The sequence below is a fragment of the Ovis canadensis genome, chromosome 3 (genome assembly GCF_042477335.2).
Source record: "Ovis canadensis isolate MfBH-ARS-UI-01 breed Bighorn chromosome 3, ARS-UI_OviCan_v2, whole genome shotgun sequence".
Taxonomy (NCBI): Eukaryota; Metazoa; Chordata; class Mammalia; order Artiodactyla; family Bovidae; genus Ovis; species Ovis canadensis.
The window spans coordinates 214,051,440-214,066,628 of record NC_091247.1 but is presented as its reverse complement, the minus strand read 5'-3'; the positions used below and the strand labels follow the sequence as shown (position 1 = coordinate 214,066,628).

General features: G+C 42.5%; 1 protein-coding gene across 3 annotated transcripts in view; it reads right to left on the bottom strand.

The window, feature by feature from the left end:
- The window catches only part of LOC138437848 (antigen WC1.1-like), a 30,052-nt gene extending 15,218 nt beyond the window's left edge, over positions 1 to 14,834 (bottom strand). Inside the window, exons 1-2 of one of the 3 annotated variants that reach the window (XM_069585817.1) lie at positions 14,707 to 14,834; positions 8,838 to 9,158 (exon numbers count right to left, since the gene is read on the bottom strand). In XM_069585817.1, the coding sequence (XP_069441918.1) occupies positions 8,838 to 9,158; positions 14,707 to 14,779 (394 nt within the window). In that variant the 5' untranslated portion in view covers positions 14,780 to 14,834. The remainder of the gene's footprint in view (positions 1 to 8,837; positions 9,159 to 14,706) is intronic. The other 2 variants (XM_069585819.1, XM_069585818.1) reach the window with 2 other exon arrangements.
- Positions 14,835 to 15,189: the final 355 nt, after the last annotated feature.

The window sequence follows — 15,189 nt, the reverse complement described above, 5'->3', positions numbered from 1 at the left end:
TTAAGAAGCCTGGGGCCTACAGACCCAAGGACACTATAATAGTTGAGCACTTAAACTTGAATGCAGAGATCTGCAGAACACAACCCACCCAGAGGGATGTGGATATGAGATTAGAGATGTATCATCCAGACAAGGTTAGAAAGCTTTGCTGAGACTTCTGGGGGTAATATTCTGACCAGGTTTCTCTCCCAGAAGCTAGTGACTTAGGTTACGGAAAATCATGAGGCTGTATCCATGAGTCCATGCCAACTTCTAGATAGATGACAGCTCCAGTAAAGAAATATGGATATTATAACTAATTGGCATCATATTTTTTCCAAAAGTTTGGTGACAAAAATTTCCAAGAATTCGTTAGATTACCTCAGTGGAAAATAAGATGAGTTAAGAAAGCTCAGAGAGTCATAGAGAGGGGTGTTCAGTTCAGTTCAGTCGCTCAGTCATGTCCAGCTCTTTGCAGCCCCATGGACTGCAGCACTCCAGGCCTCCCTGTCCATCACCAACTCTGGAAGCTTGCAGAAACTTATGTCCATTGAGTCGGTGATGCAATCCAACCATCTCATCCTCTGTCATCTCCTTCTCCTCCTGCCCTCAATCTTTCCCAGCATCAGGGTCTTTTCAAATGAGTCAGCTCTTTGCATCAGGTGGACAAAGTATTGGAGTTTTAGCTTCAACATCAGTCCTTCCAATGAAAATTCAGGACTGATTTCCTTTAGTACTGACTGCTTGGATCTCCTTGCAGTCCAAGGGACTCTCAAGAGTCTTCTCCAATACCACAGTTCAAAAGTATCAATTCTTTGGCTCTCAGCTTTCTTTACAGTTCAACTCTCACATCTATACATGACTACTGGAAAACCATAGTAGGGGCATGGTCCTGACCATCTCTCTTGAAATCCCAGCATTTGTCAATGAAGCTGGGAGAGAGGGAGTTCTCAAGAAGAGTTTCCCAAACAGCTGAGTTTGCAGATCATCTCCTATTAGAGATTTTTCTTCTGAGACAGGAGTTTTAGAAAATACAACGGGGTGACAGTAATTTATTTTAATACCACCATTGTACTAATTATTTATTCCTATCAACAGGAAAATATGCATTCTTCTCAAGCACACATGGCGTGTTCTCCTGGCAAGATGACATGCTAGGTACAAACAAGTTTTAACAAATTGAAGACCAGCATCATTCCAAGTATCTTTATGACCACAGTGGAGTGAAACTAAAATTCAGTGATGATAACAAAACAGGAAAATTAATGAGTACCTAAAAATTAAACAAGACACTCATATTTGAAGATTGCCTTTTCTATTTCCAGAAAGTGCCATTGAGAATTCGATAGGGATTGCATCAAGTCTGTACTCACTTCAAATAGCATAGATATTTAACAACGTTAATTATTCCAATCTGTGAACACAGGGCGGAGAAGGCAGTGGCAACCCACTCCAGTATTCTTGCCTGGAGAACCCCAGGGGTGGCGGAGCCTGGTGGGCTGCCGTCTATGGGGTCACACAGAGTTGGACACGACTGAAGCAATGCAGCAGCAGCAGCAGCAGTGAACACAAGATGACTTTTCATTTATTTGCCTCTTACTTAATTTCATTCATGAATGTTTTGTAACGTTAAAAGAAGCTGGAATGCTGCCAAAACAAAAATAAGAAGAAAGATGCTGCTGCTGCTGCTGCTAAGTCACTTCAGTCGTGTCTGACTCTGTGCGACCCCATAGATGGCAGCCCACCAGGCTCCCCCATCCCTGGGATTCTCTAGGCAAGAATACTGGAGTGGTTTGCCATTTCCTTCTCCAATGCATGAAAGTGAAAAGTGAAAGGGAAGTCGCTCAGTCGTGTCCAACTATTAAGAAGAAGGATGAGGAGGAGGTAAAGGAGAAGGAAGAAAAGAATGGGAATGAGAGGAAGGAAGCAGTGAAAAAACAAGCCATAATTTGGAGAGCTCCAAGTTACAAAAGCCTCAGTATGGATAAAATATACAACTATTTGGGAAAATACTAGTTGAATAAGTTTTTTGTATATTATATCACCTTCTGTTTCTCACATCTACCACCTAATCCTACCATCAATTCTCATTTCTTCCACTTCAGACAAGCAAACACCATCTTAAGAGATATGGATGGATAGAAAAGAAAAGAAAAAATAGAAGCACCTGCTGTAGAATGGAGAGTAAGTGAGGCATGTGGCAGGCAACGTGCGATCACAGGAAACTTTGAAACTAAAGGAGGAAGACTAAAATTAACATTTGTCAGTTGGTCATCATAGGAACACATTTTGAAGAAAATGAAGGTAACTCAAATTAAAAAAAAAAAAATTTACTTCATCACGTACAAGTCCCTGGTTTCTGAGTGTGTTCTGATTCCTTATTTCTAAAGTTCTTTCCAGCAAAGGACTATCTAACAATTCTCAGTATCCAGTGAAATAAAAAGAAAAAACTACACTAGAATTTCAAAAAACAAAAATATAAGCCATACCACATTGATTGTGCTTTAAGCAATCGTTAAAAACAGATTCAGAAATTACAGAAATGATTGAATTGGCTGATAAAGTCTTTAAATCACTAATACAAATATGCTTAATGAAGCATAAAAATAAACAGGGAAATGAAACTAGAAAAAAAAAAAGGAACTTGTAGACCTGAAATTTATACTAACTGAAATAATTATAATTAATTTAACAGGAGATCATGAACTCCTTATTTCAAAATTCAGACTTAAATTGAAGAAAGTAGGGAAAACCACTAGGCCAATCAGGTATTACTTAAATTAAATCACTTATAGTTATACAAATGACAAATATTTCAAGGGACTAGATCTGATAGAGTGCCTGAAGAACTGTGGATGGATATTAGTGACATTGTACAAGAGGCAGTAATCCAAACCATCCCCAAGGGGGAAAAAAATGCAAAAAAGCAAAATGGCTGTCTGAGGAGGCCTTACAAAGAGCTAAGTAAAAAGAGAAGCTAAAGGCACGGGTGAAAAGGAAAGATATACCCATTTGAATGCAGAGTTCCAAAGAATAGCAAGGAGAGATAAGAAAGCCTTCCTCAGGGATCAATGAAAAGAAAAAGAAGAAAACAATAGAATGGGAAAACTAGAGATCTCTTCAAGAAAATTAGAGATACCAAGGGAGCTTTTCATGCAAAGATGTGCACAATCAAGGACAGAAATATTATGGACCTAACAGAAGCAGAAGAAATTAAGAGGTAGCAAGAATACACAGAAGAACTGTACAAGCCAAGCTTCAACAGTACATGAACCGAGAAATTCCAGATGTTCAAGCTGGATTTAGAAAAGGCAGAGGAACCAGAGATCAAATTGCCAACATCTGCTGAATCATACAAAAAGCAAGACAGTTCCAGATAAAACATTTTCTTCTGCTTTATTGACTACACCAAAGCCTTTGACTGGGTGGATCACAACAAACTGTGGAAAATTCTTAAAGAGATGGGAATACCAGACCACCTTATCTGCCTCCTGAGAAATCTGTATGCAGGTAAAGAAGCAACAGTTAGAACTGGACATGGGACAACAGACTGGTTCCAAATCGGGAAAGAAGTACATCAAGGCTGTATATTGTCAGGCTGTTTATTGAACTTTTACACAGAGTACATCATGGGAAATGCCAGGCTGGATGAAGCTTGAGCTGGAATTGAGATTGCCAGGAGAAATAGCAATAACCGCAGATATGCAGATAACACCAACCTTTTGGCAGAAAACGAATAACTAAAAAGCCTCTTAATGAAAGTGAAAGAGGACAGTTAAAAGTTTGGCTTAAAACTCAACATTCAAAAAATGAAGATCGTGGCATCTGGTCCCATCACTTCATGGCAAACAAGTGGGGAAACAATGGAAACAGTGACAGACTTAATTTTCTTGGGCTCCAAAATCACTGCAGACTGTGACCTCAGCCATGAAATTAAAAAAGTTTGACCCTTGGAAGAAAAGCTATAACAAACCTATACAGCATTAAAAAGCTGAGACATTACTTTGCTAACAAAGATCCATCTAATCAAAGCTATCATTTTCCAAGTAGTCACGTTTGGATGTGAGAGTTGGACTATAAAGAAAGCTGAGCACCGAAGAATTGATGCTTTTGAACTGTGGTATTGGAGAAGACTCTTGAGAGTCCCTTGTACAACAAAGAGATCCAATAAGTCAGTCCTAAAGAAAATCAGTCCTGAATATTCATTGGAAGGACTGATGCTGAAGCTGTAACTCCAATACTTTGGCCACCTGATGCAAATATCTGACTCACTGGAAAAGACTCTGATGCTGGGAAAGACTGAAGCCAGGAGGAGACGGTAAGATAAGATAAGTAGTTCTGACTTTCTGTTTGAGGCAATGCTAGTCCCATGACAAGGTAAAAACATTTAACTACTGGAAAAGTGAAAGCGAAGTCACTCAGTTGTGTCTGATTCTTTGCACCCCATGGACTGTAGCCCACCAGGCTCCTCTGTCCATGGGATTTTCCAGTCAAGAATACTGGAGTAGGTTGCCATGCCCTTCTCCAGCGGATCTTCCTGACCCAAGGGTTGAACAGTGGTCTCCGGCAGTGCAAGCAGACTCTTTGCTGTCTGAGCTATCAGGGAAGCCCTGTAAAACCACATGCTGTCTATAAATATGCATGTTCAAATATAAGCACAGAAACAAATTATTAATAAAGAGGTAAATATTATAATGTGTATAATATTATACACTATGCACAAAACTGTAGTGTTTATATTAGTATTATATAAAGTAAGTGTATAAGGCAAAGAATATATTCAGAGAGAAAGAAGAAATATTTTATGATGATAAAATATTAAAGAAATTATGTGGTATCAAAATTAGTGGGCTAACATTAAAGTGGTGGCTATAAGAAAATTTGGAAAACTGATGCTTTCTTGATGCTTACATTAGAATAAAAACCAAAGCTGAATGAAATAATCTAAGATTCCATTCCATGGATCTACAAAAATAACAACAAATTGTAAGCAAAAAGAGGAACAAAAACTGAGAACAGAAATCAATTAAATAGAAAGCAAACGTACAATGAAGAAGTCAACAGAGTCAACTGGTGAATTTAATGATATGAGATATGAGCACATTTTACTCAATTTCAAAAATTTAGGCAAAATAGGCCAAATCCTTGAAAAGCACAACTCACCAGAACCTGATACCAAAAAAAGGGAAAATCTGATTGGTCCTATATTTGTGAAAGAAATAGATTCAATATTATAAAAACTTTCCACAAATAAAATGGCAACCTTCAATGGCCAGCACTTCCAGAGGGCTCAGAAATGACTCCCACATCAAGATAAAGGAAGAGAGGGCAGGAAGGAAGGGTACACAGAGGTTGCGGTGAATGTAATAGTTGACCTGGATCATGAACCCACCCTCCCCTCCTGTAATCCTTGCATCTTCGTCCCCTCATCATTTTGTACTTCTGTACTGCAGTCCTCAGCTTGTGAAGCCATCCCAAACCTTTGTCTTGAAGCCCTTGAAGTCTACTTTTTAATTCAAACAAACTCCTGTACATTCTTCTCAAGTGATTGTTTCTACTCTGGATTTCTCCTACTTCACTTCCAACAATCCACTGAAGAGGCTGAGATTTCTCTTCCATACCTGACTCCTAAGACTGAGAGGAATGAACTTCCAGACCTCAATTCCACTGAGAAAACTGAACAGATGTGCTATTCTATTCTTATCTCTGGTGCATCACCACCGCTTTGACTTACCTTCACATTATTAAAACATGTCTGGCTGGTGCACTGGGATGGCCCAGAGAGATGATATGAGGAGGGTCGTGGGAGGGGGGTTCAGGGCTGGGAACTCATGTACACCTGTGGTGGATTCATGTCAATGTAGGGCAAAACCAATACAGTATTGTAAAGTAAAAAAAAAAAAATAATAATTAATTTTAAAAAGAATTGAAAAATATAAATAAAACACGTCTGAAAATAGAGAAAAGACAGATGAGTGGGAGGAAACTGGTGACAAAGACATTAGTAGAAGTAAGCTGGAATTGTCCATAAATGTATGAGAGCCAAAGTTAGAGCAATAGTGGTCAGGGAGTACAAACCACAATCAAGATTTAATTGCCAGACTACTCACAAATCCTCTTATTTTAAAATGCATCTTAAATGGAATTAATATCAAGAAATCAGTTTTCTTAAAACAATCACTAGAAGCTCCGGCAGCACACATCCATTTTAACTTAGATGCTGATTTATCAAAATAAAGCAGAGCCTCCTGTAGTGTCTCCAGAAGTTTATCTTCAGACGAAACCATGACTAGGACATTGTGCCAATAAGGAATGCCACTTGAAATGTTGAAAAACATTAAGGCTTTCTTAAAGCAAAAATTTATAACCAAAAGTCAAATCTCCTTGAAAATAATTGTTTTTGAGGGTAATACTGTAAAAAAGAAGGTGAATGAAAACTTTTGAGGAGATGAACAGGTTTATGGCAAGGGTGTTGTAATGGTTTCACAGATGTATACTGATTTCCGAACTTATCATATTGAAAACATTAAATATGTACAGATTTTGTATGTCATTAATGCCTGGATAAAGTATTTTCTAACCACAGATCAAATTGCCAACATGCGCTGGATCACCAAAAAAGGAAGAGAGTCCCAGAAAAACATCTATTTCTGCTTTATTGACTATGCCAAAGCCTTTGACTGTGTGGATCACAATAAGCTGTGGAAAATTCTAAGAGAGATGGGAATACCAGACCACCTGACCTGCCTCTTGAGAAACCTGTATGCAGGTCAGGAAGCAACAGTTAGAACTGGACATGGAGCAACAGACTGGTTCCAAATAGGAAAAGGAATACGTCAAGGCAGTATATTGTCACCCTGCTTATTTAACTTGTATGCAGAGTACATCATGAGAAACGCTGGGCTGGAAGAAACACAAGCTTGAATCAAGATTGCCATGAGAAATATCAATAACCTCAGATATGCAGATGACACCACCCTTATGGCGGAAAGTGAAGAGGAACTAAAAAGCCTCTTTATGAAAGTGAAAGAGGAGAGTGAAAAAGTTGGCTTAAAGCTCAACATTCAGAAAATGAAGATCATGGCATCCAGTCCCATCACTCCATGGCAAATAGATGGGGAAACAGTGGAAACAGTGTCAGACTTTATTTTCTTGGGCTCCAAAATCACTGCAGATGGTGACTGCAGCCATGAAATTAAAAGACGCTTACTCTTTGGAAGAAAAGTTATGACCAACCTAGATGGCATATTCAAAAGCAGAGACATTATTTTGCCGACTAAGGTCCGTCTAGTCAAGGCTATGGGTTTTCCTGTGGTCATGTATGGATGTGAGAGTTGGACTGTGAAGAAGGCCGAGCATCGAAGAATTGATACTTTTGAAGTGTGGTGTTGGAAAAGACTCTTGCAAGTCCCTTGGACTGCAAGGAGATCCAACCAGTCCACCCTGAAAGAGATCAGCCCTGGGATTTCTTTGGAAGGATGATGCTGAAGCTGAAACTCCAGTACTTTGGCCACCTCATGCAAAGAGTTGACTCATTGGAAAAGACTCTGATGCTGGGAGGGATTAGGGGCAGGAGGAGAAGGGGACAACAGAGGATGAGATGGCTGGATGGCATCACGGACTCGATGGATGTGAGTCTGAGTGAACTCCAGGAGTTGGTGATGGACAGGGAGGCCTGGCATGCTGCACTTCATGGGGTCGCAAAGAGTCAGACACGACTGAGCGACTGAACTGAACTGAACTGAGCTGAATGCCTGGATAAAGTATTTTCTAAAAAGAAAATAACTGTTTTCTTAAGGGTCTCAACTAGTATCATCAAAAATCTGCTGAAGGTGGGATTGGAAGAGATCACCTTTCCATCAACCCTTTCCTGAGACTCAACCACCTCCCTCAGGGAATTCACTGTGATTTCTGACTTTTCCTCTAATCCAGTTGCTCTTATGGATAATGTCCTGGCCGTCTCATCCACCATTGTGATAACAACTGAGATGTTCTTAGTTCCTGAGACCACCCATTCACACTCCAGTTTCACTGCTGTCTTTACTGCCTTCAATTTGACACAAGTCAGTTACACTTAGACAGCACTGAACACTTCTTATGAGTCACTTCAGGTTCTTTTAGCCTCACTGCCTTAACACTTGCTTTGTTTCAGCTACTGTGGTATAAATTTCAAAGCTTCATATTTTTCTGCAGCTTCAACATACCCACAAAAGGATATGAGCTCCCCACCCAGGTTAGCAGGTGCACCAGTGTGATGAGACTATCCCCTGCCAGAAGTCCCCCTTCTTGCCACCCCTGACTGACTGTGACCTAGTGACATTCAAACACACCAGTGAAATCCCCTCGTGTCTTTTCCCTTGTGTAACTGCATCTTGACCCACAGTACTGTCACTAGTCCCTGGATCTTCACGCCCCATTTTGGTTAAGACTGCTAGGTTGAGCTTGTTCTATTGGAATCTCCCCATGTACCGACCTGATGGTACTCTGTCTTTTTCATAGGACAGATAATAATTCCTAGGAACATGAATACAATACGATTTGTTTGCCAGCATCTCTCCTATATACAACCCTGTAGCTGCACTTCTCAAACCATCCTAAAAAACAATAAAAAGCAACTACCATGATGAAATTAACTCAGACAGGTCCAACCCAGAAGTTGGTCTGGAGCCATTACTGTTCAAGTCCAAGCAATTCCTTCTGCTCCTTTGAGCACACAATGCTCTAGGAATCATGTGGGACTAGAGTCTTCACCCAAGTAGACTCTAAAGGCTGTGATCCATATTCTCACATAGTTATTCTGGGAATCAAACCAAAGCTTTTTCTGCTGGGGACCCCCACCAAGACCAGGCAGGACTCACCTGAGCAGACTGCTCCAGCATCCCAGTCATGAATGAACCCATCATCGCTAAAGTCTCTAATACTAGAATATTGACATTCAGTGAGAGCTGACTCTGTTCCCCTGCATAAAATATAGTAAAACCAAATGGGGCCAGCTGCTGGTCCAAAGTAAGCACCTCGAGGAGCCTCAACAGCAGCTCCACACCTCAGCTGTCTGCACACAACAGCTGCCTGCTCCAAGCCCCAATCATAATCATTCACTGTGCCCCATTCTCCCTGGTGCTTCACTTCTACTCTCCCCTCGCAGCGGTGGGCTCCATCCTTCAGCCTCAGCTCCAGAGCTGCAAGAGAGACACAGACACAGAACACGGGAGAGATTTTAGCAGACAAGGCAATGGTATAAATATTTTTTAAATAAGCTGAGAGGGAAAATTTCTTATATATAGTATTTGTTGACTTCTGTGATACACATATTCCCACCGCAGCCAACTCTAGGCTCCCAATGTGCCATTGCTGAACATGGAGCAGGAAGGAAGGCACCAGGTATTTTTTTCACAAGCCTGTAGAACCAGCTCCAGGGACACCACTGAGGACAGGCCTTCAGAGACTCTGGATGCTGCCCTCCCTGTAGATGTGCCCAAGGCTACTAGGACCCAGCTTCCCCATCACCTCAGTTATAGCTCATGGCCCAGGATCCCAGGAGGAATCCTCCCTCTCCTTCCCTGTCCATAGGGAGCACCTCATCCAGCTCAGGAACAGAGGGCTGGGGTAACAGGCTCTAAAGTGTCCCGGTTATTCCTGCCACCTGGTGTTCATGTCCTTGTGTAATCCCCACACTTGTGTGTATCTAGTAACATGAGTCTAACAAATGGAATTTGGCAAAAGTGATGAGATTTCACTTAAGAGATTAGGATTCAAGATGACTCTGGAGTTTTCTGAAAATCTGCTTCCCGGGTTATTATCCAAAGTTTGGGTAGAATAAAATCCCCTGCTTTTCTCCTTAACAAAATTGTTAATTGATTTTTCATCAACATGTTTAACACTGGTGATTAGGAAAGTATACTACATTTCAATTATAAAATAAAATAATTGTAGGATTTAAATTTTCTATGTTATCCCTGGAATATCCTATCTTTTGTAATTCCATCAATACAATGGACTTCTTAAGCAGTGCAAAGAATCTGTGTGCCAGTGCCAGGGATAAAAAAAAGATGCAGATTCAATCCCTGGGTTGGGAAGATCCCCTCAGGAGGGCATGACAATCCACTGCAGTATTCCTGCCTGGAGAATCCCACTGGACAGAGAAGCCTGGTGGTTACAGTCCATGGCATCACAAAGAGTCAGACACAATTGAGTGCACACACACACACATCAAAACAATAAAAATTTTTACTGTGTAAAAGCAGCATAACACCATACACAAAAATAAACTCAAAATGGATTAAAGATCTAAACATAAGACCAGAAACTATGAAACTCCTATAGGAGAACATAGGCAAAATGCTCTCCAACATAAATCACAGCAGGATCCTCTATGACCCACCTTCCAGAATATTGTAAATAAAAGCAAAAATAAACAAATGGGACCTAATTAAACTTCAGTTCAGTTCAGTAGATCAGTCGTGTCCGACTCTTTGCGACCCCATGAATCACAGCACGCCAGGCTTCCCTGTCCATCACCAACTCCCGGAGTTCACTCAGACTCGCGTCCATTGAGTCCGTGATGCCATCCAGCCATCTCATCCTCGGTCATCCCCTTCTTCTCCTGCCCCCAAACCCTCCCAGCATCAGGGTCTTTTCCAATGAATCAACTCTTCGCATGAGGTGGCCAAAGTACTGGAGTTTCAGCTTTAACATCATTCCTTCCAAAGAAATCCCAGGGTTGATCTCCCTCAGAATGGACTGTATTGGACCTCCTTGCAGTCCAAGGGACTTGCAAGAGTCTTCTCCAACACCACAGTTCAAAAGCATCAATTATTCAGTGTTCAGCTTTCTTCACAGTCCAACTCTCACATCCATACATGACTACTGGAAAAACCATAGCCTTGACTAGACAGACCTTAGTCAGCAAAGTAATGTCTCTGCTTTACTCAGCCATTAAAAAGAATACATTTGAATCAGTTCTAATGAGGTGGATGAAACTGGAGCCAATTATACAGAGTGAAGTAAGCCAGAAAGAAAAACACTAATACAGTATACTAACACATATATATGGAATTTAGAAAGATGGTAATGATAATCCTGTATGCGAGACAGCAAAAGAGACACTGATGTATAGAACAGACTTTTGGACTCTGAGGGAGAGGGAGAGGGTGGGATGATTTGGGAGAATGGAATTGAAACATGTATACTGTCATGTAAGAAACGAATTGCCAGTCTAGGTTCGATACAGGATACAGGATGTTTGGGGCTGGTGCACTGGGATGACCCAGAGAGATGATATGGGGAGGGTGGTGGGAGGGGGAGTTCAGGATTGGGAACTCATGTACACCCGTGGTGGATTCATGTCAATGTATGGCAATACCAATACAGTATTGTAAATAAATAAATTAAATAAAATAAAAAAATAAAGCTTCTGCACAACAAAGGAAACTCTAAGCAAGTTGAAAAGACAGCCTTCAGAATGGGAGAAAATAATAGCAAATGAAGCAACTGACAAATAACTAATCTCAAAAATATACAAGCAACTCCTGCAGCTCAATTCCAGAAAAATGAACGACCCAATCAAAAAATGGCCAAAGAACTAAATAGACATTTCTCCAAAGAAGACATACAGATGGCTAACAAACACATGAAAACATGCTCTACATCACTCATTATCAGAGAAATGCAGATCAGAACCATAATGAGGTACCACTTCATGCCAATCAGGATGGCTGCTATCCAAAAGTCTACAAGCAATAAATGCTGGAGAAAGTGTGGAGAAAAGGGAACTCTCTTACACTGTTGGTGGGAAAGTAAACTAGTACAGCCGCTATGGAGAACAGTGTGGAGATTCCTTAAAAAACTGGAAATAGAACTGCCTTATGACCCAGCAATCCCACTGCTGGGCATATACGCTGAGGAAACCAGAATTGAAAGAGACATGTGTACCCCAATGTTCATCGCAGCACTGTTTATAATAGCCAGGAGATGGAAGCAACCTAGATGTCCATTGGCAGATGAATGGATAAGAAAGCTGTGGTACATATACACAATGGAGTATTACTCAACCATTAAAAAGAATACATTTGAATCAGTTCTAATGAGGTGGATGAAACTGGAGCCTATTATGCAGAATGAAGTAAGCCAGAAAGAGAAACACCAATACAGTATACTAACGCATATATATGAAATTTAGAAAGATGACAGCAAAAGAGATACAGATGTATAGAACAGACTTTTGGACTCTGTGGGAGAGGGCGAGGGTGGGATGATTTGGGAGAATGGCATTGAAACATGCATATCATATATGAAATGAATCGCCAGTCCAGGTTCGATGCATGATGCTGGATGCTTGGGGCTGGTGCACTGAGACAACCCAGAGGGATGGTACGGGGAGGGAGGAGGGAGGGGGGTTCAGGATGGGGAACACGTGTATACCTGTGGTGGATTCATGTTGATGTATGGCAAAACCAATACAATATTGTAAGGTAATTAACCTCCAATTAAAATAAATAGATTTATATTTTAAAAATAAATAAACAAAAAACTAATTCAAAACAACAACAACAAAAACAATATTAGTATATACAGATGTGCAAAATATATTGTTAATTTTTGAAAACATGTTACAAAATATTATATATTGAATTATCTAATCTTGGGGGGTCTACATTATTGTGTATAATAACATCAATTATACTTCAAAGAATAATTTTTTGGCAATGGCAATCATGAATTTCCTGGTAAAAACTCTTGTAATGTCTGCCCAGCTCAGCAATCATCAAATGCTCACAAATGCCTAGACTATTGTTTTATGAGTAGCAAGTTCAATGTCATATGAAGTAGAAGAAGAAAATTTTAGTAGGAAAACACAGAACAGTGTTGTTTCAGGAAAAATAAAAAGAGTACTTCCTTTGGCAAAATGGTCTTGCTTCATAAGTAATGTCTCAGGAAACTTTCAACAGTTGTCCTAGTAAGTGTGGGGTCTTTCATCAGAACACATGTTGTTCTCACCCCTCAGGGGATCAAAATACACCTCTGCCCTCCAGAGCTCTCAGGTGAAGCATCTTCCCAGCATTCGAGGAGCAGAGACATGGAGGGAGGGGGCTTCCCAAGGAGAGCTGTGAACTGGAGGCTGAGGTCTAGGGGACAACAGTGAGCTCTGAGAGGAGACAGGGCTGCACTGAGTCTCAGTGGACCAGCACCCACATCTGAGAGAGACGCCTCTTCCAGGCTGGAGACCAGATTCTCTGCAGCCATAGCCCTCACTGGTTGAGAGAGGATGGTTTCCCCGTCCTCTCACTCAGGGGAAACCAGGTCCAGGGAGGTACAGGAGAGGGCACAAGAGAGAAAGAGCTCCCCACAGAGTCACAGCAGACCCTGGGAGGGGGAAGGACCATCCCAGGCCCTCATCACATCAGGAAACAAGTCACAGGGACTGGGGCAGGGACTTGGGAACTTATACACCTGGGGCTGCACATTAACTAAACTCCACAGACAAGAGGTCCTCTCTGGCTGTGGGCTTCTCTGCTCCACAATGGACACCCAGTGGGAACAGAAGAGGCCAGCAGGCAGAGCCTCTCACAGAGCCCAGTGCTGCACAGACAGGGGAACAAGCAGAGGGAAGCCCAGGGGATGGGGGAGAGGAGCCAGAGAGAGGCAGGCAGGGGCACAATTGTCTCTGATCTGGTTACATGCAGTGACCCAGCCCTGTGGGACCCTGTGTGCTTCACAGACCGACGGACTCCCTGCTCAGCAACCCCATTCCTCTCACACAGACCAGCTCCACACACCCTCACACGCAAACAGACACAAGCTCCTCATACACTCCACACATACACACACACATACTCTCACACACTCCTCACACACTTTCACACAAACACTCACAAACTCCTCACACACTCCACACATACCCTCACACACACAAACTCCTCCCATGCTAACAAAACACACTCCTCACACCCTCACACACACACACACAAGCTCCTCATGCACCCTCACACACACACACACACACACACACACACAAACTCCTCATACACTCCTTATACACCCTCACACACCCTCACGCACAGACACACACAAGCTCCTCATACATTCCACACACACACACACCCTCACACACTCCTCACACACCCCTAAAAACATACATACCCTTGCACACAAACTCCTCACACACTCCACACACACAGACACACACACATACACACACCCTCTCTCTCACACACACACTCACACACTCATTACACACCCCCGCAAATACACATATCCTTGCACACAAACACAAACTCCTCACACACAGACACACCCTCACCTCACACACACACACAAAAGCACAGAGCCCACAGGAGCATAGACACAGGAAACACGGGGACCCAGGGGCAGTGCTCACACACCAGGCACGTGGAGCATGTGGGAACAGCCCAGAGTCCCAGCTGAGCTCAGTCGCGGGACCTTCCACACACTGGGAGCCACTGGAATCCCAGAAGCTCCGTGAGAACAAGGGAGACAGTGGAGGGGACTCAGGCTGACCCAGCTTGGTCCAGACAAAACCTCACTGCTCTGTAAAATCTGCCGCTACGACCAGTGGACCCCGCACAGGAGACGGACCAGTGTTCACAGTTAGTGTGGCTCCTTTTTGATCAAAAACACTGAGGCCAAGTTCCAGAACTCCAGACACCTTTCCTTTCACCAAGGGGTCGACTCCCTGCTGTGGACCGAGGACAGAGGGGCAGCTCTTACCTTGACCACCCACCACGGTTCCAAGGAGGAGGACACAGAGTCCCCGCAGGGAGAGGTGTCTGCCCAGAGCCATCCTGAGCCCACGTCCTCAAGGTCACAGTCCCAGTGCAGGATCAGCCTGTGAGGAGGCGTCAGGGTGCCGACCAGGGTCTATATAGACCACCCCTTACACCCTCCCTCTTGAGAGCCAATAGCGACACCTCTCACCATTTCAGGCGCTATCAGAGGCTGCATCTGCCACTTTCTGAAACTCAAACACCAATGAGCTTCTGAATCTTCCACGTCTCCTTATATGAGCAACACAGTCCTTGACCTCCTGCTTCCGTGGTCCTGAGAGCCGGGCCCCATGGTCGGCGCTGGTGTAGAAAGTTGCATTAAGTCATGTGAGTGACTCTCTCTCCCTTGATCATCCTGGCCACTATTTACAGACTGTGATATCTCACATGGTCAGGGTCTGGGATCAAATGGCCCATGAAGAATAAT